Source organism: Chelonoidis abingdonii, chromosome 7 (genome assembly GCF_003597395.2).
Source record: "Chelonoidis abingdonii isolate Lonesome George chromosome 7, CheloAbing_2.0, whole genome shotgun sequence".
Classification (NCBI taxonomy): Eukaryota; Metazoa; Chordata; order Testudines; family Testudinidae; genus Chelonoidis; species Chelonoidis abingdonii.
Window position 1 is genome coordinate 110,559,270 of NC_133775.1, and position 21,577 is coordinate 110,580,846.

Below are 21,577 nucleotides of genomic sequence, written 5' to 3' on the forward strand. Positions count from 1 at the left end.
GCAAACCGTGGGGCCGCTTTGGAGCTCGTCCTAGGAACTGCCCCAGTGGGCGGAAAACATGCGCCTTGCACAGGCCCCGGGGCCACGGCTGCCCTACTTCCTAGGCGGGCCCCCCGTGCAGAGCCCAGCTGGGCCTTCGGCACCCGCCCACAGCCCTTCCCAGCTGGGAGCTACAGCCCCTCCCCCATGACCCCGCCCCCAGGCCTGGCCCCGCCCCTCCCCTCTGGCCCACGGGCGCAACGTGCTGGGGTCACAGCTGCACTTCCCGCCTTGTCACCCATTGGCCGACTCTTAGCCAATCAGACGAGTGGGATGACACCCCGCCACTTCTTGTCGCCATTCACGAGCGTCCATCTTCTTACGTCAGCCCCGCTGGCCCCTCCCAATCAGGGTTGTTCTGTCCGGAAGCAGGCTCCCCGGCCAGCCGGAGCCGCGGCCATTGCAAGAGTGCTGGCGGCCGGCCGCGGCGCTGGGAGGCCGAGGCAGTGGCGGCGGCTCGGCGGAGCTGGCGGTGCGGGGCCAGCGTCCCTAGCGGAGGCGGGCCGCGCTGAAGCGCGCGGTACTAGAACCAGTGGGAGGGGCGGAGAGCTGCGCCGACCGGAAGTGACGCGCCGGAAGTGGAAGTGGCGGGAAGGCGGCCTGCGCTCTCAGCTGCGCCAGGGGGAAGCACGTGCGGCGCTGCCCAGGCCGGACTCGATGCGCTCCGGCCTCCTGCCCATGGTGGGGAGACCTTTCCTGCGCGCGGGCGAGGCGCGTGGCCGAGGTGACTTGGTGCAGGCAGCTCCGCAGTGTGCGGCCGCGTAAGAGGAAGAGACAGTGGGTGCATGCATCGGAAACATCCAGCGCTGCAGCCACGTCCGGAGTGTCCATCCCATTAAAGCGGGACAGCGGCCACTGTGAGGGTGATCGAGGCTGGCGGGCCCAGCACAGCCAGCACTCCTGCCCTGCAAAGGGGGTAAGGGGGCAGGACAGAAGCCCAGCACAGCCAGCACCTTCCTGAGTCCTGCCCTGCAAAGGGGGCAAGGGGGCAGGACAGAAGCCCAGCACTGCCAGCACTCCTGCCCTGCAAAGGGGGTGAGGGGCAGGGACAGCGCCTGGGTACAGCAGCACTTCCTGCCCTGCAAAGCGGGTAAATGGGGCGGACAGAACCCAGCAGACCAGCACCTGCCTGATCCTTCCCTGCAAAGGGGGCAAGGGGGAGGACAGAGCCCAGCACTGCCAGCACCTGCTGCCCTGCAAAGGGGGTTGAGGGCGCAGACAGCGCCTGGTACAGCCAGCACTTCCTGCCTGCAAAGCGGGTAAAATGGGCAGGACATAACCCAGCAGAGCCAGCACCTCCTAGTCCTTCCCTGCAAAGCGGGGTAAGGGGGGCAGGACAGAGCCCAGCACTGCCAGCACCTGCTGCCCTGCAAAGGGGGTTGAGGGGCAGGACAGCGCCTGGTACAGCCAGCACTTCCTGCCCTGCAAAGCGGGTAAATGGGCAGGACAGAACCCAGCAGAGCCAGCACCTCCTGAGTCCTTCCCTGCAAAGGGGGTAAGGAGGCAGGACAGAACCCAGCACAGCCAGTACCTCCTCCCCTGCCCAGCCTCTCCTTCCATTAACACTCTCGCTGGGATGATACTAAAGGCGCTGAAGTGTCCCTGATCGTTTACACTGCCAGAGCAGGGTGCCGGTTACCCACCTGACGTCTCCATGAGCCATTCAGATGAGATGAGTGTTGGCGGGGAAACGCTCCACCACCTCCAGCTTGCTAAATGAAACCCGAGCAGCTGTATCTGGATGGTGTCTGGTGTCCGTGAAATAACCTTCCTTTCTCAGAACACCTGAGAGGAACAAGTGGAGCTGAGCAATGGCTGATCTGAGCTTGTGACTAGGTGGTGCTTTGCAGAGAGGCCGGCCACAGCATTGGGCCCTTTTTGACTCTCCTCTGTGCTACTGTCTTGCTGGATATGCAGGTCTCCTTCATTTGTTGCCTATCTGCTTTTCCCCAGGGGTTCGGTTTTGTGAGTCAATTGGCATTGATGACGTCAAAGCCCTGGCAGCCTTAATGACATACAAATGTGCGGTGGTGGGTAAGTCAGTGAGAGCTGGGAAGGTGCCCGGTGGGCTCTGTCAGTGGGGTGGTGGTGCTCGTGGAATGCCACACTTCAGTCACCTAGTAGAGCTCATGCTGTGCTTTGATAATCAGCCCTGCTTTCAAAGTGCTGCGTGTAGCCATGAACGGTGTGTGTTAGCCAAGATGTATTGTGCTACGTAAAATGTGTGATGATGGGGGCTCTGACTTTGGGATGTCCCCAATCCTCTTGAGTGGTGGGATCAAGGAGTTCTGTTCTATCTTGAAAAACTTAAAAAACGTGAGTGCTGGAGCGGGGGCTGTGATGCTCCGTAGGTTAACAAGAGCTGGTGCACGTCCACTACCCTTGGTTGGAGTGGCAAACTAATTAATGAGCTTGCACTGTCCAAGGGAGTCTTGAGCAGCGTAAGATGGTATATTTCTGGGGTGCAAGGTTGGGGGTGGGGGTGATTTGCTGATGCTTCTCTCTCTATAATTCATGAGTGGCTTAAAAGAGCCTTCATGCAATTTACCGAGGTATGGGGCTCCACATGCGGATGGCTGAGTGATATCAGTGCCTGGAGGGGTTGGCTGCTTGCCACTGGCATAGTGTTGTGTGAGACAGCCCAGGCTGGAGAGTTAAGGGGGCACAGCAGTCCCACAGTTCCAGGTTGTACCCAGGAGGTCCTGTCACAGGGGTTTCACTCATGAAATACATCTTGTGTCTCCTGCTTGTCACGGATTCAGCCCTTGTTTAGGACCTGGGCCTTACCGAGGTAATTATGGAGGCAGTGACAGGTTAGTGTAGCCTGGGGGTCTGGCCCTGTACTCTAGTTACCAACTGTACTTCCTCTGTGTTGTGTTAGCTCCCCTTCTGGATTGATGCCCCAGCAGACTATGAGAATTGGTGCAGTCACTTGCACAACCCCTCTTCATAACAGAAGGGTGAGTTAGGGCAGGACGTCTGGGTGCCTGTCACTGATCTGGCTGCCTGATGAATTTCAGATGTCCCCTTTGGTGGTGCCATGGCTGGCGTGAAGATTGATCCAAAGAAGTATTCAGTAAGTTGGCATTGTTTCCTCTTTATTGTTCATGCTCCATTTGCACAGGATTCCTGCAGCCGTTCCTAGTGATGCACTCTGACAAGCAAGGAAGAGGCATTGGTGGTGAGCAGCTCTCTTCAGTGGCTGTGAAAAGCAGCTCTGGGGGAGAAAGGGCTGGTGAGCTTTGATTTATGATTTAGTATATTCAGCCAGGCGGGTGACAAAAGACACGCTTGCGAAGCTGGGGCTGGAGCTGTACCAGCAGATGTGTCAGGCAAGTTGTGAATTAGAGTTGGGCTGGGGTGCTGGGCATTCCTTGAGCTGTGAGCAGAGGGGATCAGCATGAATTCGTTGCCCACTTCAGTCTAACAGAGCGCCCCAGTTCTGTACAGCATCAGTTGCATTAACTCCAGCAGTGCCTCAGCCACGTTTGAAGCTTTGTGGACATCAGAACACGCTGTCCCTGTAAAGGCATATGGCCCCTGCTGGCTGCCACACCTCAGGTGTTTGCTTTTCTTTCGGGGCTCCCAGTAATGGCTGAATTTTGATGTTCTTGCACAGGAAGGTGAGCTGGAGAAAATAACACGGCAGTTTACAGTTGAAATGGCCAAGAAGGGATTTATAGGTGAGACTGGCTCTTTCCCACATTTTCCTCCAGAGCTGTCTGAAAAATGACTGCTTTGCAGGTAGGCAAAGGAGCCAGCAGAGAATCAAGTGGCTAGTCAGCAAGTGTGCTTGGGCCACTGCTTGTCGCACTGAGATATTGTCTTGTTTTCACCTGGCATACACTTAGACTGCAAAGTGTCCGGGATAAGGCCCGTCTTTTTGTTCTGTGTTCGTACAGCACCTAGCGCGGGGGGTCCTGGTCCCTGGCTGGGCTCCTGCGCGCTCTGGTCATACAATACCAGACCACTGATTTGTGACCTTTGCATTCCATCAAGATTCCCCTGGCCTGGACAGCCAGGGGTGTATGTGTGGGATCTGATGCTTCGTAATTCCTTCTCCCTCAGCGTGTGATATGGATCAAGGGAGAGTTGTCACCCAGCAGAGACTCTCAGAGTCACCATGGGTGTGTGAGGGTTGGGAAGAGTCATGGCAAAGCCCAGGGCAGTGAAGCTGTGTGAGGCCGTGACCGGGGTGGATCAGAAATGCCATGTTGCAGACGGAATATCATTAGCTGCATCTAAAGGCAACAGTGGGTTGGGTTCAGCTGGCCTTGTAACCCCCGGGCTCTTCTGAAGTGCAGGCGCTGTGACTCCTTTGAAAAGGAGAAGGAACCAGAATTGACAGATCTGTTCTCCCTGGCAGGGCCTGGAACTGACGTTGCTGCTCCTGACATAAACACAGGGGAAAGGGAGATGTCCTGGATTGCTGACACCTACTCCCACACTCTCGGCTACAAGGTAAAGTTGGCTTGTTCTACAGAACGCTGAGCTGCTGCTGCTTCCTTTAGGGAGGTGGTACCTTTCCGTGTCTTGTTGGGTGGCCCCCCCACTGAGGTTGGGCTCGGTGTGTTGGGATGAGGCAGACTAGCTGGGTCTAGTGCTAAAATGGGGTTGACAGTAAAGTTGCTTTATCTTTGGGCTGGGCACATTTAAGTCAAGGAAAGTCTTAACTCTAATGGTATAGAGAAAACAAGGCCCAGCTGACCGAGATGCGGGCTTGACCTTTGCTCTTCTGTTTGCAATTATAGGATATCAATGCCCATGCCTGTGTGATGGGGAAGCCGATTAGTCAGGGAGGAATCCATGGGCGAGTCCCTGCCACAGGCCGTGGTCTGTTGCATGGGATTGAGAACTACATCAACAACACCCTCTATATGAACCTCATTGGCCTGAGCCCTGGTTTCCCTGGCAAGACCTTTGTGTTGCAGGTAAGCACTGGGCCATAACATTGTAAACTAGGCTTGTTTTCTTGTGGTCTTCACTGTTGCCATCTCTCCGTTCCCAGCAGAATTCAGCGGCTTCGCATCCTTCTTCCATGTCGACAAATGAGCCTTTGTCTTTCAGGCTCAGCTACAGCAATGCTGCCTGAAGTTTATCTCCCAACGTCCCATCCACCACTGAGAACACAGCCTGTTTCCAGATGGGAAGACAGTTGGCCTCAACAGCTGACACCCTGCGGCTCTGTGAATTGTGCCGTGGGTTGGTGCAGTGTCCTTTGTTAGCTGTGGAACATCCCAGTGCAGCTTCCTATGCATTTAATACCTTGGGAACTAAATATGTCGCGGTAGCTGGTTGCATGTTGGTTACACGCTAAGGCCAGATGTTCAGAGTTGGGTGCCTGCAGCTTTGCCCCGCCCAGATTCACGTGTCAGGTACCTGCAGAAATAAGCAAGACCCCATGTGCAGGACCAGAGTCTGCTGCAGGAACCCCTACGTTTTGTGATAACCAATACACCAGTGTTAAGTTAATAGTAATAACTAATCCCTTGCTTTTATGTAACGCTCCTCAGGAAATCTCAGGGCTTTCTGTTTTATTTTCATATGTTTTGCCAGACACCTTTCGTTCCCACGCTCCCCAGCCCTCTCAAACATGCAGCGATGGCTTGTGGATGTAAAATTCAGCAGACAATCTCCTTCTCTCCATATGAACCAGGGAAGCAGTGGGGCTTGTAGCTAGCTTTAACAGGTCAGCTCTCTGGCAGCTCTAGCCTCCTGACCCCTGCGCTTGCATCTGTGGAATAGTGCAGAGAGCACGTGCTGTAATCCTGCTTCCCTTTTTGAGGAAATCTGCAGTGAAAGATACAGCTACAGCAGGTCCCAGCAGGGCAGGGAGATGGTGACCAAAATACCAGATGCCCAGCCACAGCAAAATGGTGAATGCCAGAGCAAAAATGGTGAATTTTGCTTTTTGGAAATCTGCCATATTATGGAACTATGGAGTCCACAGGTCCCAGTTTCAAATGAATGGGGTGGTTAGCACATCTTAGAGCTGTTGTTTCAGGTTCTCTGCAGACTCAGGCAGGCAGCGGTTGTAGACTGTAGGTACTTGGACTGCATCGGTTACACTTGGCTCATGTTTTCAAGGATATGTCTGCAACCATAAGGGCTGGAAACATCTTTTAAAAAAACAAGCAAACAAAAAGTTGAGATTCTGGAGCATGATTCTGTGGCACAGGGAGAATTCCATGGAATGCAGGAGTTCACAGGGCTTTGCATGTAAGCCAGGGTCCGATTCTCAGAGGAGAAAAGTACCCACAGGTGAAGTTGAAGTCAGTGGGAGCTTTGGGTGCTAAGCACCTTGGAAAATCGAAGGTGTTATGCACAAACATGTTATGTAACTCTGTGCCTCCACCCTGGTGGCTCTGTCTCCAAATCCCTACTGTCTAACGTGGGCCGCTGGAGGACTGGTGTCCGTGCGTCTCTTTGTGCTGGGTGAGAGGTGAGGGAAGCCTGATTTAGCCAGATGTGTCTGTGTGCAGTCAACCTGGAAGCTCGCCTTCTCTGGCTGCTCTGCATCTCTCTCCACCTTCCCTCCTGTCTCTGTCCCGCGGATCCCAGTTCAGGGCCTGCCTTGTAACCATGGTGAAATGCTTCCCTCTTGTGTGTCTCTGATAGCTCTGCTCTCTTCTCAGGGTGCTGCCGACTCACTGTTTGTCAAATGCTGTTGTGCTCCAACTCCGCTGATCCAGCTCGTTGTTAATTTTTTCCAAGCATTGCCTGCATCAGCCCGGCTTTCTGCCCTGCTGGATGTCATAGCATTTATCCTGCCAAATGGCACTTACAGCTCCTGAGCTTCGGGTTCATCACAGCGGCCTGGAGAATCTGGTGCTAATGTGCCGACTGCCTCTGGCAGCATTACTCATGCTCCCAGCCCCTCCTCACCCAGTCCTCTGACAAAACGCTTTCCAGGATGACGAAGAAGCCTATGGCCTGGGAGCTGAGTCTCCCTAGTCAAAGCTCAGGAAAATAGCATCTCTGGATTCTGTCGTAGGAAGTTCGCTCTGGTCCTGTGATTTCTGTGTCCCATGGTTGTGTGTTCCTTCTAGGGTGACCAGATAGCAAGGGTGAAAAATCAGGATGGGGTGAGGGGGGTAATAGGCACCTGTATAAGAAAAAGCCTTAAATATCAGGACTGTCCCTTTAAAATTGGGACATCTGGTCACCCTAGTTCCTTCTGAACCTATTTACAGAGGCATCAGGTTGGTAAAGGCTCTCCTTGTGCCTGACCATATGCAGGTATAAGACACAAGGTGGGGAAGGTGATGTCTTTTATTGGACCAAATTCTGCTGGGGAAAGAGATGAGCTTTCGAGCTCCACAGAGCCTGGGAAAGGTGCTCTGTGCGTCACAGCTTAAGGCGAGGTGGAACAAATTTGCTTTGCATAAGTAACTAACACACATTTCAAGGGACCGTTTAAGGTTAACGTCTCTCCGGTCATAGGGGAGAAAGGAGGGGTGGCGGGGTTGAGTGGGTCACAGATTATTGTAATAAGCCATAAATCCAGTGTCTATTCAGTCCGTGAGTTTTAGTGTCTAGCAGAGTTATGAATTGAAGTTCCCAGGCTTGTCTTTTGAAAGCGTTATGCAGGTTTCCTTTTGGGGATGAGAGTGCAGCTGTGCCACTGTTATGTTTCTAGTGTGAACATAGTCTGCATGTCTTTTGGAGCCTGCTGTGCCCTTCTGACGAAGTGGGAATGTTTTTGATGAGTTATGTGAATGCTGAGTGGGGAGTATTGACCTGGGAAGGTTGCAGGGGAGTTTGGCTGGAACTGTCTGCCTTGGGGAAGGGAGCATCCCTGAGCATGTAACATGAGAGGCCAGGTGACACCTCTGCCCAGGAAACTGGACAAAGGACACAAAGGCTGGGGGAAGGCCAGAAAGGAGACGGCTGGAGGGAGTTTCAGTTTGGAGCTGGCTGGGAAATGGAGAGGAGTGCCCTGACGGGGCTTGGCCTTCCCAAAGGGGCTGTGGCCTCCCTGGGGCCCCCAGATGGGCCTAACTAAAGGGGGTCCTGTTGTCTGTACCGGAAAGACCTGTCTTGGACTGTGTTCCTGTCATCCAAATAAACCACCTGTGTTACTGGCTGGCTGGGAGCCCTGGTGAATCGTAGGAAGCCGGGGGTGCAGGGCCTGGTCTCCCCCACACTCCGTGACAGCCCTGTACACCCAAATGTATGGACAGTGTTATCAGACCACGTTGTGGTACCTAGGAGAGCCTGTCAGCACGATCACACAGTAGCTGCGTAGCAACTCTGAGGATTGACCCTCCAGTCGGTGATGCCCATCGCTCTCAGACTGCAGGAAGACTGGGGTCCTGCAAACAAAACATGCTAAAACTCATCTTCCCATACTCAGTGTTGAATGGGAGAGGTCCCTTCACTTAGCAGCGCTCCTCCTGCTTTACAAGGGCCATTGTAGGCAAGGTACTACGGTATTCTACTAATACCACAAATGCAAACGCACTGCAGCCTATGTGCAGGAGTGAAACTGGTGTGGTATGTCCTGACAGATCTAGCATCTGTACTGCCCAGCAGGGATGGGGCTGTTCCGGAGGAGCTGCTGGACTCTGGTTGGAATACATTTGTCATGTTTTAATCAGCAGTTGAGGAAGTGTGGCTCACCTGTGTTGCATTTACCCCTGCTGTTTCTGGGCTGGAATCTGGTGGGTGATGACTCTGAAAAGACAGGGTTGGTCATTAGACTGGTTGGCCTATTGTTCCTCAAGCCTTCTAAGCCTGGTGGTCTCTTTCACATTCAGCTGACAGTTGTGACTGCTGCACTGTGTCCATTTGCATTCAGGGCATGGGTGTACCTAGCTGTGTGGCAAGCACACACCCGTTTCGTTTCTTCAGCATCTGATATTAAGGGCTTTGTGCAGGGTGACTGCCTGTATGGGAGTGCTGCTGGGCATTGGTTTTCCTTCCCTAATTACCCCTTACTAATGGAGTTCCCTTTTTGTGGGACTTGAAGCTGGCTGCCTCCCAGCTGCTGCTTCAGTCCAAGAGAAATATGCTGTGACCTATGAGATCCATGCCTTGGGCCACAGGACTCTGCCAGCCGAGCTGAGTTTGTACAAGGAAGTGATAGCTCCAGGAGTCACCTCTGTTGAATTAGCTATTCTGAGCAATCTCCAAAGGGATTGTGAACACTTCCTAATTAACTTTCTGGGCTAATGAAGCAGAGGAGAGGAGAGGGCCTTGGCTGCTTCATCTTTATAGTTTTTCTGTGGAAGTTGTTTTTGCTAAATAAGAAATTGGTTTTCAGCTTTGCTTTAAGAACCTGTTCCTGGCCAGCAGCTGAGCCAGGTTCCAGGGGGAAAGACACCTGCCTTAAGGGGAAGAACGTAAGAGTGGCCACACTGGGTCAGACCAAAGGTCCATCCATCACAGTATCCTGTCGGCCGACAGTGGCCAATGCCCGGTGCCCCAGAGGGAATGAACATAACAGGGAATCACTGAGCGATCCATCCCCTGCCGCCCATTCCCAGCTCCTGACAAACAGGGGCTGGAGACAGCATCCCAGTGCATCCTTGCTAATAGCCAAGAACCTCACCATTACGAGGGCTCCCTTACCTGCAATAATTCCTCCTCCCTCTGGTTTCTTGGAAGTTCATTGAACCAGCATAGGAGGAGAAAAGGTCTGCCTACCATTCAGCTAATGTCTAGCCTGCCTTGCCCATCCAGGGGGACAGCCCATTGCAGGAGCTGCTCTGGGGCCCTTTTCTCATAAAATAGAGCACTGTAGCTTCCTGCTCAGGAGTCCTTAACCTGTGATGACTGCAAATCGTGGAAGTGATTGTAAACACCTAGGCTGCTGCGTGACTGGTCCCTGTCATCCCTAATGGGCCACTTACAGTGCCATAACTTGCTGAGTAGCCATCAGCCCTCCAAAGACTGAATCTTGTTGATGGCCATTAGCCCACATGTCCAAGAGTGCCCTTGTCACTGGCTGCCATGAGATGGCTGCTGGGCATTTCCAAAGTGAGTAGTGCCCAGCTCCAAGCACCTTAAAGGGCCCCAGTGTGGAAATCCTGGTTTGTTTTTGCATGTGTGGTTGGATTCCCCCACTTAATGTCTCTCTGATCTCTCTCTGTTCTTGTAGGGCTTTGGCAACACGGGCTTGCACACCATGAGGTACCTGCACCGCTATGGAGCATGCTGTGTGTGTGTTGGGGAGGTGGATGGTGCTATTTACAATTCCAGTGGGATCCATCCCAAGGAACTACAAGATTATAAGACAGTAGGTTCAATCCAGACCCACAAAAATGTGGTCTTAATGGGAGTGTGTGTGCGTCCAGCCCAGTTTGAGATGCAGAAGAAATGTGGGCATTGGCCTGCTCTTCTCCTCTCCTCTCCTCTCCTCTAGATTATGGCTCAGGGGTTTACAGAGGCCGGTGCAAGCCAGCCATGGCAGGATGCTGTGGTGCAGCTGTGCGCCACTTGTAGAAGAGGTGTGCAAAGCAGTTGGCTTTGCAGGCCTGGCTGGGCACTGCTGAATTGTCCCCGTTGTTCCAGGAACACGGCACCATTGTTGGTTTTCCAAAAGCAGAGCCTTACGAAGGCAGCGTCCTTGAAGTACCTTGTGACATCCTCATCCCAGCTGCTATCGAGAAGCAGCTCACAAAGGAGAACGCGCATCGGGTCCAAGCCAAGGTACGCAGTGCAAAGAATACTCCCGTTTCCCATGCAAGAGAGTCCGAAGCAATGGGAGCTGCCCCAGGTACTGGGGAGCAGAATTTGGCCCTCCGTATATAAATGACCCACTTTAGACTCACTGTCAACATGCAGCGTGCAGCACCTTGCACTCTGAGCCAGCCCTTCCTCACTGCAATTGTGCAGAGGGAATACGGGCAGACGGGTTCATTTGAATACAGATAAGCATTCCCATGGTGCTGGAGCATGAGGCAGAGGTGATGAGTCGCTGTTACGGCATCCAGGCATGGTTGCCGCGGTCAAAGTTCCTTATGGAAACCTGAGTGGAATCAAGCATGTGCAATGAGTCAACACCTCACGTCTCACTGTGCTGGGAGCGAGCAGGGAATTGCTAGAGCAGCCTCTTGTGCACCTCTCCGCAAACTAACCCTCAGCCCCAGTTCAGACATTAGGGCCCTGCCAGAGGGCGAGAAAGGGGTCAGGAAACCACAGGTGGGGAGAGAAATGTCAGAGGGGGAAGAAGATCCCTATCCCCTGCACATGGAGATTTGTCACTCTCCACTAGGCAACAAAACAAATGCAGTACATTGGGGTAGCCAAAGGGGGGCCTGCCGGGCAGGTGCAGCCCATGGAGATGACAGGACCCAGCAGGCACGATCTCCATGTGCCTCACGGTGGAGCAGGTCGCTCTAAGCCCTGGATTTGCAGTCTTCTTTACTTTACACAAACTTTGGCCAGCCCTCAGCTTCTGGTCTTCAGGTGACGCAGACTGAGGAGCCCCCGCAGTAGCTGCCTGCTGGTGCTCAGCGCCCTTGGGAAGGGCTGCTAGAAATAACATTTGTTGGGAGGTGGAGAAAAGGCCGCAGCAAGTCTCCCATCGCGACTCCTCTGGGCTTTGGCTGCCTTGTGCCTCCATTTGTGCTTCACAGATTATTGCCAAAGCTGCCAACGGCCCCACAACACCAGCAGCCCATGAGATCTTCCTGCAGAGAAATATCCTCGTCATCCCGGTATGGCCGACACCTCTTCACCCTACCCCCAGGAACTGTGATCCTGCGAGTCGGCCCAGGGTGCGGTGTAGACAGGCAGGAGAGCTTTCCCCTGCTCTCCCTGGGCCCACGGTGGTTCCCGCTCAGCCCTGATGCTCTAGCAAGGCAGGGTTGAGCAGACTTCTCCTCCCTTTGCCAGAGCCAGGGCAGTGGCTGAGAGCTGTCAGACGGACACGATGCTGTTGGGCCAAATCCAGCCGTGGCGCACAAGCAGGGCTTGGTGGGAGGGTGGGCAGCGTATGCTGATTCGGTGGCTGCTGCGCATGCAGAAGAGCGGCCTGCGCCGTGACGCTGTGTTTGGATTCTGGTGGGGCTTTCTCTGGCGGGTCTGTACCATGCAGCCTCTCCCCTCGCAGGACCTGTATGTGAACGCGGGTGGCGTGACGGTTTCCTTCTTTGAGTGGCTGAAGAACCTGAACCACGTGAGCTATGGCCGCCTGACCTTCAAGTATGAGCGTGACTCCAACTACCACCTGCTGATGTCTGTCCAGCAGAGCCTTGAGCGGACCCTTGGGAAGGGCAGCGGGGAGATCCCCATCATCCCCTCCCCGGAGTTCCAGGCCAGGGTGGCAGTAAGTCCAGGCTTGTCCTGGGTCGCGGGGACTGCCTGCTCAGCTTCCTTACCCCTGGGGGGCGGGGCACTGGGGAAAGGGCAGCCTCCCTCTGGAGCTGTGGGCCAGATCCAGGCCAGTGATGGTGCAGGGACAGAGACCTCCCTTATTTGAGTGCAGTGGGTGCTGACATGGTAAAGGCCAGGACAGCTATGAGGGCTGCCCAAGCTGTGCCCCTGCTGCAAGGGGCCCAGGGCCAGGGTGCATAATTACCTGGCTGCAGCCCAGAACCCCAGCTCCTCAGAGAACACTGCTGTGCCCGGGGCTGCTGTGTGAGATCCACAGAGCTGGCGTAGGCCCCCCACGTGCTCGGGGTTCCTGGGAGGACCTTACACCAGTGCTGCAGCCCCTTTGCCCCAGGGTCACAGCTGTGGAAGGGCCCTGGGACTAGCCTGGCCAGACTCACTGAGGACAAATGGCCGGAAGGGTGAGGGGTAAAGGCAAGGCCACCGCAGGCTGAGCTCCATGGCACGCTGGCCCCTTGGCTGCAGGCAGCACACGCTTTGGTTACTTGGAGCTCAGCCAGCGGTTGGGATCCAGGTTCCTGTAGCCAGGGGTGTCTTGGAAACCCAGTGGTGCGGGCTTGGAGCTGGGCTGAGAAGCTAAGGCCAGAGGGACCCGCCCTGGGAAAGGAGGGCCAGCTGCTCAAGTGGATGGGGACCAGTCGGTGTTAGAGGAGAGCCCTGCGGAACTCCCAGTGTCAGGGCTTTGCGTCAGGATTGGGCTGGGCGAAGCGTGGGACGGAGCACGTTACAGTGATTGGAGACCTGGGCTGACCAGGTTCATGCTGGTGTAAATTGGGGGCAGCCCACTCAGCCGGGGAGTATCCCTGGAGAAGCAGCAGGAGTACCCGGCCCACAGGGTCAGCCCTGGCCAGCCAGCCTGCTGGTAGCCCCTCGGCACAGCATGCTGCCTTGCCCTGAGGAGGAGTGCTGAGATAGCTCAGTCTGGCTGTGCCAGGTGGGGGATGCTAAATGGGGGGAGATGCTCACCTCGTCCCCAGCAAGGGGTTCACTTGGTTTCCCCTTGCAGGGGGCCTCAGAGAAGGATATTGTGCACTCGGGGCTGGCATACACTATGGACCGCTCGGCCCAGGTATGTGCCTCTGTCCCTCAGGTGTCCCTGCAGCTTGTGCTAACGGGTCCCTCTTCCTGACTGCCCAGGGGTCCCAGCCCTCGCCCTGTCTGGGTATTCACACGTGCTGGGGAGCTGCTCTGAGCCGGGGCCCTGGGGATCAGTCCCAAGGCTCTGGTTTATTCCATTCCCTGCGGTGTGGGTGTCCCCCGGGTTTTAGCCTAGTTCGCAGCTTTCCCATGTGTAACTTCCCTTGGCCATGCCGCTGTGCCGTTATCAGCGTGCAGGGCGAGGCCTGGGAGCTCCAGCCAGCAGCTCAAGCGCCCCTCACCAGTCGTGATCTCAGGGCTGCTCGAACCACAGCCCTGGGGCCTGGGAGCAGCCTGGGGTTCTGGTGAGCCCCTGGGGTGCTGAGTGAGACCCTGCTGGAGTCCGGCCCCTCCCAGGCCTCACCCATTCACTTCTGTGCCCGGCCGGGGAGCGGCTGGCTGAGCAGGCCGCAGCCTCGCCCTGAAGTGACTGACACCTGTCACTGCCATTGTCAAGGGCTGGAAGCCGACTGAACATCTGTGGGTAGAACTTGGGGCTGCCCAGACTAAAGGCCGGGGGGGTTCCCGCTGGAGATGCGCTGCCGGGGGGTGCCTTGTTTAGCTGGCCTGCGTGCTCTCGGGTGGCCCGTACACAGTGCCGCGTGGGGGGCTGTGGGTCCCAGTTACCAGGTGTGTTAGCAGCGCTAGGATCGTTCCGTCAGAACTGCTGAGTGCAGGCTGCTCCTGCGACTGGAAGAGGCCTGCTAGTCCAGCCCTGAGCCTGACCGGAACAACCCCGTTTTCCCAGCACGGCTTGTCCGCCGTCACTGAAACCCTGGGTCTGACCTGCCCCTCCAGGCCTCCTCCCAGCAGGGCTCTGCTGCCCCATCTTGCTGCTGGAGCTGCAGAAGGGAGGGTTATGGGCCCAGGCTTGCTGGCGGCTGCTGGATTTCACGCTGCCGCCTGGTGCCGGGCGCAGCTCTTGTGCCTCTGCGCATTGTTTGTTTCCTAGCAAATCATGAACATCGCCACGAAGTACAACCTGGGCTTGGACCAGAGAACCGCTGCCTACCTGTGTGCCATCGAGAAGGTGTTCAGAGTGTACAACGAAGCTGGGTTTGCATACTGACATGAGCTGTCCCCTGGCCTCGGCCCTCCCTGGGCTAAGGGCACAGCTGCCTCCCCATGGCTGAAATGATCCCAGAAAGAGACTCTCCGGGGGGGGAAGAAGTGCTCATGGGCGGGGTCAGAGCATGTTTGTCCCTGTGGCTGCAACCTCTGCTCTCCTGCGCTGCACAGTGTCACCTAGTTCTGTGAGGTATCACCCCAGCAGAGCTGCTGAGCTTCCCACAGGGGTACAGGGCAGGCTGTCCCCGCAGGGTCTTTCCACATGGTGATGCCCATAGTGCTGTGGCATCTAGTGAAACTCCGAGTGCCTCTGCCCCTGACCATCCTGGGCCATGTTGCTGACGTCTTGCTTGCTGGATTTCATGGCATTTCCACCTGCCTCTGAGCTCCTCCGGCTCCTGCTCTGCTCCTGCAGCCACCCCCGCTGCCCTGCATGCTGGAGAGTGCTGTGGGCATGGGCAGCATGCTCCAGCTTGTGCAGCCTCGCATGACCGGGCCTCTGCCTCTACGGCAGAAGGGTAGATGGAGGCTGCTCCATGGCACTGACAGCAGCGTGTTTTCAGCTGGGCCTCTAGTATCTCCCCGCTGGCGGGTGTCCTGCCTGTGATGTGACATCTCCAGGAACGGTGAAGGGATGGAGAAAACAAGTTGAGGGGTTTGGGGCTGTGTGGGGTTTTTTTGTTTTTTTTTTTAATGGAAATTTGGGGAAAAATTGAAGTATCTGCTGTAGTTACTTGTTTGTCAAAACTAAACTTTGTTTGCTCTTTAAGAATGAGCAATGTGTGGTGTAGAATGGAGGTAGCCGGTTGCTTGGTAGATTTAGGAAATATGTATAAATTCTTTGGGTTTGATGGAGTGATGATGTCACATATGGCTTGTGTTCAGGAGGGAGCTGCAGCTGCACACTTGAGCGGATTTGTTTTTGCCCAATGGCAAATGGGAAAAAAATTGGAGATGTTGTAAATAGAAAACCTCGCTATTGGTGTCAACAATGGGGAATGTTACAGTCTGTGAGCTAAACACTGGTATGGAAATAGACCCAACCTGCCGTTATCCTGCAGCCTCAGAAGAAAGTTGTGGTTCTAGAGAAGAAATATCCCCATAACCCAGCTACCAGCGCACAGGAGTAAGGAGCAGCAGGCACTTGGAGGATAGAGCCACACTAGCCTCTTTAACAGTGCATGGTCCACCCTGAGGAGTGTCGTTCTAGGCAGACCTCACCACCGTACAGACCAGTATAACTTCACAGTTACTAAAGTGCTCTTGGAAGTGCTGGTGTAGCTCAGGTTTCACCATCTTTCCTCCCTCTTTCATGGCTCCTCTGGAGAGAACAAGTTTCCAGTGTTTCCATACTTTACCTTAGAAGAAATGGAAACCCCGTGTTTTTTTGTGGGACATGTCCATCTTTTCCCCTGGACCCTGCCCTCTCTAGACCTGTCCCCCTGCCACCTGGGAGCAGGGTGCCCCTTGGGTGGGAAAAAGGTAAATTGCCCCTCTTGGCCCCCCCCTCTGGGCCGCCCTGCCCTCGAGCTGGCTTGCGTTTGCTGTCAGGGATGAGGAGGGCCCAGAGCAGTGGCCCTGCAGAGGCAGGAGCTCTGAGCTGTGTAAGGGGCTGCTGGGCGGAGCGGAGAGGGCATGGGCACCTCTTGCGAAGGCTCAGCTCAGATCGTGGGGGTGTGAGAACTGTCCTGTTCCCAGGTGGGGGCCCTTAAAGGCAGACCAGGCGTGAGAGAAGGGACCCACCTCTGCTCCTTGTGCGTGGCGTGTTACAGAGTTCCCTGGGGCCCAGACCACGAAGGGTTAAGGAGGATTTTTCTGAAGGCCCCCTCACACATGTGGTTCTCGGGACCTGGCCCCCTTGTCTGGGAGCCTGCCCCAGTGGCAGTGGGGTGCTGAGCTCTGCAGCCAGCATGGGAGAGAGGAGCAGTTGTAGAGCCAGGAATGATCTCTGTAAAGTCACTGACCGGCATTGGCCTGTCCCCCCCTCACCGGCACCTGCCTCACAGCCTGGCTGGCGGGTTCCTGGGCAGCCTGGCAGCAGCCATGAAAACTCCCTGACGGCCTCTGGTGATTCCTCTGGCCAGACCCTCTCCCTGAGCCCTTCACAGGAGCATGTAACTCCAACCACAGGGCAAAGGCAGGGCCTCGGGGCTCCAGGACTCCTGGGATCACTGTGTCATGCTCAGCATGGCACTGCATGGCCTCATGCCTGGTGCTCCCCATCCCTTATGCGGACAGGTAAGGTCACCTGCTTCCTAGGGGCCATGCAGTCCCCGCACTTACAGCCCTTGGAGGGCTTGGGGTGGGGTCCCAGACAGCCTGGCCCCTGCCCTGTGGGAGCTGGGACCCACGGGGAGGGGGGCAGGGGGCAGAGCCAGCCCCCCAGTGTGCACCTGGTCAGGCCCTTCCCCCTAGAGCAGCTGCCCATGGGGCCTCATTGAGCCAGCCCCAGCCCCTGTCCCCACACACTAGCCATGGGCTCTGCCAAGTGCTGGAGGAAAGTACCCAGGAGTGGGATCCCTGTGGGTTGGGCTGAGGGAACCTGCAGGGTGCAGACTGCATGTGCCGCCAGTGGGTGCTCAGAGGCTGCAGTGCACCTGGGGCTGCCAGCACAAAGTGGGGGTTGATCCCCAGGCCTGCAATGCCAGGGAGTAGGGGGAGCTGCTGCTGCTGGGATTTTCTCCCAGCCGGGGGGTTGCTGAGTGTGCATGGAGCTGAGGACGGGTGCCTAGGAGGAGTGCTGTGCCCACTCCAGCTGTGGGGCAGTGGGGCTCTCCCTGGCTCCAGAATCTGGGGGTCTCTGAGTCAGTCTCCCCCCTGCCCTCCAGGGAGAAGGCCTGGGGTGAGCATGTCCCCTAGGGGCTGGGCTGAGCCCAAATGCCCCTGGCTGGAGGGAAGTGGCTGCCCCCCCCCCCCGGGTGTGACCTATGTCCAGCCCTGTGGGTTACACTCTGCAGAGTGGCTCTGCCACCCCCCGCCCCCAGCCTGGGAACCAGAGACCAGCACCGGCAGTGACAGACAAGAGCTGGCTTTATTCACTGGCGGGGCAGCTGTGTCACTGGCAGCTGCCCCGTATCGACACAGGGAGTCGGGGGAGAATCCATGCCACATCACAACACAGCATCGGGGGGGAGGTTCTTATTGGGGTGTTTGGAGAGCACAGACAACAGTCACACTGGGGGGGGGTTACAAGGGAATAAATGATCCATCAGAATATCAAAACCAGTTCCACGAGAACGGGTGCAAATCACCGGGAGGCACGTGCAAGCGAATGTACAGCAGCCCCGGGGGCGCATGCCACACCAGGACTCCTGCCGGCCAGGCTGCTCGGCTCAGCTAAACATGCTGCGGACGGACACGGGGCCAGCCGGGCTTATGGCGCTGGGAGGGCTGCAGGGCGATAAGCCAGGCCTGGGACACCGCTCCGGGCAGCTGCAGGACGACGAGTTTCTCTTAACACTACAGGACACGACACAGCAATGCAGCCTCTGGTGAGGCCCCTGGGAGCAGGGCTGCAGGAAGAACTTGTGACTTAATGGGGCAGAGGGTCCTCACCATCGCCCCCTGCGCTGGCACCTGCTGGGGGAGAAGCCAGGGAGGGGCACGAGGGGGCATTGTCATTATTGTTCTGCTGGTGGAGGTGGCGAGGTGGGTGTGGCCATTACGCCTCTGGCTCGTACTCTTGATAGTCCTGCAAGGAAGAGAGACCACGACTGGAGTGAGCTGGTGACGGCGTGATGCCAGGCCACCCGGCACAGCCTCCACGCGGGGGAGTGGCCTGGGCAGCAGCTCCACAAGCTTCGGTGCTTGGGCCTGGCATAGGGCTGCCCCAGGGCCCTTGCCCCCAGCATGTGCTGGGGACCAGCTGCCCTGGCACCTCTCAGCAGCCACTGCTGAGCTGCAGCCCAGCCAGGCGCCTCAGGCCAGGCAGTGACGTGGGTCCAGCAACAAAGCCCTTGGGCTGGGACGCGAGCTCACTCCGTGTGGGGCTGTGGCCCTGGCTGCATTCCTAGAAGCTTTTGTGCCAGGCTGCACCCCCACTCCCCGGTCTGCACCAAGGCTGTGGACCCAGCTGGCCCAGTCCCAGTGCAGGGGAGAGCAGCCTCAGGGCTGCTCCAACTGGTTCCTGGGCTGCTCATGGAGCCGAGACCCCCCAGGCACAGAATGCTCTGACCATGCCAGGGGCTGCTTTGGGGCCATGATGCCAGCACTGGACAGTGCCCACCATCAGGGCATTTCCTCAGCCTAGCAGGGTGAGGGACTGAGTCTGCCCCAGCCAGTGGCCTGTAGGCACATGGGTGACAACTGCCCCAGAGCAGACTGCCCCGACCTGGGACTGTGAACAGGCCTGGGGCCTCCCCTCTCCAAGACAGCAGGCTCTTGTGTGAGCTGGGGGTGCATGGGGGGGCCCCCACTAGGCTCAGCCTGACATCACCCCCCAGGCGACCAGGTGTTACCCAGCGCATCAGGTGGGACAATCCCACAGTGCAGAGGGGCCGGGGAACAGCCATAGAGAACCGCAGCCCCCCGGGCCCTGCCCTGCCCAGAACTCCTGACTCTGCGAGGGCCATGGGGCTGGGCTCCCGTCCCTGCTCCCATGGATCACATGGGAGTGAGCTCAGGCCAGGCTGCAGGGCCACTTCCAGTGCCCCAGGAGTCTGACCCCCCGGCCTGAGCGTGTCTGGGGAGGGGTCTGTGCACCCTGGGCACCAGGGACACTGGGCCGCACACGGCCCAGGCAGAAGGGCTGCAGCTGCTGTGGGCCCAGGGCCTGGTGCCGGGGGGGTGGGCACCAGTGTGGCTGGGAGAGAGTCAGCTCTTTGTGGCTGGTGCCATGGGCCAGGTCAGCCCATCCCCCAGGCATCCGGGCTCCTGCTCTGCAGAATCGGCCCCACCCAACCGTACCTGGGGTGGCTCCTCGTAGTTCTCCCCCTCTGGCTCTAGCAGAGGTTCAATCAGCGGCTCCTCCACGGCCTCCTGCCCGACCTCCTCAGGCTGCAGGGGAGAGGGGGGCATCAGGGGCAGTCTGGGCTCACTGGCTCATGCAGAAGACAGAGCCAGCTCCCTGAGGGACCCCACTGCCCCCGCAAGGAACCCATGGACTGGCCCTGCCCTGCCCGGCCCCCTCCCCCCATGCTAACTGGCCCGGCCCCACCTGCCTCCAGGTCCCCACAGCCCTGAGCTTGGCTGGCTGAGGGGGCAGCTGGGTCCTGCCCATGCTGCTGCAAGGAGTGGGGAGCAGGGGGACTGGGTCATTGGGGGGAGCCAGGCTGCCCCACTCTGGCCTGTGTGACAGGTTTGGGCTCCTCAGCCCAGGGGCAGTGCCCCTCACAGCCGGGGCAGGGGCGCAGCTCCACCTGGCTGCTGGGCCTGTGCAGAGCCCCCTGCCTGCCCCCTCAGGCTCACAGCCCCTGCCCCTGGGGGCGGCTCAGGCTGCGACCTCTGGGCTCAGCTCGGCCCCAGCGATTGGCCTGGCGCAGCCACGTCCTCCCCTGCCCTCCCCTCGGAGCTGCCCGCTGCCGTGGCCTCATTGTTTCAGCTGTTCTATTTTCGGATAAGCTGGAAGCAAACGGCTCATTGTGGCAACTCAGCTTGCAGAGGCTGCAGCTGTCGGGCACCTCACGGCTCACACGGCTCCACTGAGAGCAGCCACGGCAGTGCACATCCCCACATGTGCACCCCCCCCCACACGGCCTTGTACACACATGCCCCTGTCCCCTGCATGTACACGCACCTCCCCATGCACGGCCTCATACACGCACGAATACGTCCCTACACATCCCTGAATGTACACACACACCCCATGCACGGCCTCATACACGCACGCATACGTCCCTACAGGTCCCGTGTACACACCCTTCCACACACACACGTCCATGTACATACGTCCCTGCACTCGTCCATGCATGCACCCCCCCATCTCCACCTGCCTGTGTGCGGATCCCAGCACACCCCTTAGGTACCCACTGTGCACACCACGTGCCCCCTCAGCAATCCCTTTCCAGCCAGCGGCGGTACCGTCCTGGCCTTGATGGGTGAGTCACCCCACTGAGCGAAGAGCCACCGGCTCCTCCTGCTGCTCCCCACCTGGCCAGGCCTCACTCAGCTGGCTGCAGGGGAAGCCAAAGCAGCTGCACTGAGGGGCTCGGTGTCCGCGGGCGGCTGGGCAGCCTGGTCGAGGCTCAACCCTTGCCCTGCTGTGCCTGGCTGGGCTCCACAGAGGGCACCTGGGCCTAGCAAGAGGAGGCAGCGAGGGGAGCCTGAGCCAGGAACAAGCAGACACAGCAGCACCCAGAGCTGCAGCGAGGAGCCTGGGGGAAGCTGGTGAGAACTGGCCAGAGCTGGGAGCCCGAGAAGTGGGGGCTGGGACAGGGCTTCTGTTGGTTGGGGAGCTGGAGTGGGAGGGTGAATCCCCTGAGCAGGGGCGGGGAGGCAGAGGGGGATGGGAAACCAGCTTTTGGGATATTACTGCTGCTGTGCCCAGGGTGAGGGTGTATCAGACCCTGAGATGATGTTCCTTTCATGGGCAGAAGACAGGGGAAACTGAGGCAGGTGCACCGGACAGGGCCTGAGAGCCACCCTGTGGACGTGGGTGCGAGATGCCCCTTGTCCCCCTGGAGAGGTTGCACCCCCCAGCTCGCTGTAGGGACACTCACCTTCAGGTCAGTGGGGAACTCCTCCTTCTTGACTAGGCCCGTGGCGGCCGCGATGTTCCCGGCCCCTGAGATGACAGCCCCCCCCAGCTGGGACGCCTGCTCCTTGGTCTTCTCAGCCACTGAAAGAGGCAGGCGGAGCCGCGTTACAGTCCCCAGCCAGGGGGCCCCCTCGGGTGCCAGGCAGGGCCTGGCTGGGGTTAGCACTTGGGGGGGCCTGGCTCCTGGGCCTGTGCTCACACTACTAGCCCCTGCAAGGCACCTCCCCTCCAGCCCCGCACGTGCCCTGTGGGGCAGACTCATCCCTCCCCCCATCAGGCTGGGCTCACCCCCGTGTGGGG

At 57.7% G+C, this 21,577-nt stretch overlaps 2 protein-coding genes across 7 annotated transcripts in view; one reads left to right on the top strand and one right to left on the bottom strand.

The window, feature by feature from the left end:
• Positions 1 to 21,577, bottom strand: part of SNCB (synuclein beta) — a 190,586-nt gene that overhangs the window by 165,575 nt on the left and 3,434 nt on the right. Inside the window, exons 4-6 of the mRNA XM_032789404.2 lie at positions 21,240 to 21,358; positions 19,489 to 19,578; positions 17,760 to 18,274 (exon numbers count right to left, since the gene is read on the bottom strand). Coding sequence (XP_032645295.1) covers positions 18,245 to 18,274; positions 19,489 to 19,578; positions 21,240 to 21,358 — 239 coding nt within the window. The 3' untranslated portion in view covers positions 17,760 to 18,244. The remainder of the gene's footprint in view (positions 1 to 17,759; positions 18,275 to 19,488; positions 19,579 to 21,239; positions 21,359 to 21,577) is intronic.
• On the top strand, positions 868 to 14,744 carry LOC116830127 (glutamate dehydrogenase 1, mitochondrial-like). Of its 6 annotated transcripts, none has more exons than XM_032789391.2 (12): positions 868 to 955; positions 1,993 to 2,073; positions 3,060 to 3,115; positions 3,659 to 3,722; positions 4,406 to 4,500; positions 4,791 to 4,970; positions 10,142 to 10,279; positions 10,555 to 10,692; positions 11,622 to 11,702; positions 12,098 to 12,313; positions 13,385 to 13,447; positions 14,468 to 14,744. In XM_032789391.2, exons 2-12 carry the CDS (start codon positions 2,049 to 2,051, stop codon positions 14,582 to 14,584), a joined length of 1,173 nt encoding a protein of 390 aa, XP_032645282.1. In that variant the 5' UTR covers positions 868 to 955; positions 1,993 to 2,048; the 3' UTR covers positions 14,585 to 14,744. The 6 variants fall into 6 exon arrangements, with proteins under 6 accessions (XP_032645282.1, XP_032645285.1, XP_074924309.1 ...); XM_032789394.2 differs by having other exon boundaries at positions 14,435 to 14,560; XM_075068208.1 differs by lacking the exon at positions 868 to 955 and adding an exon at positions 1,062 to 1,074.

Excerpts from the sequence above, each read along its gene's own strand:
- LOC116830127 (XM_032789391.2), top strand. The coding sequence starts at position 2,049 with ATGACATACAAATGTGCGGTGGTGG. Across the intron at positions 10,693-11,621 it reads CGCATCGGGTCCAAGCCAAG|ATTATTGCCAAAGCTGCCAA; the intron begins GTACGCAGTGCA and ends TGTGCTTCACAG. Across the intron at positions 12,314-13,384 it reads AGTTCCAGGCCAGGGTGGCA|GGGGCCTCAGAGAAGGATAT; the intron begins GTAAGTCCAGGC and ends TTCCCCTTGCAG.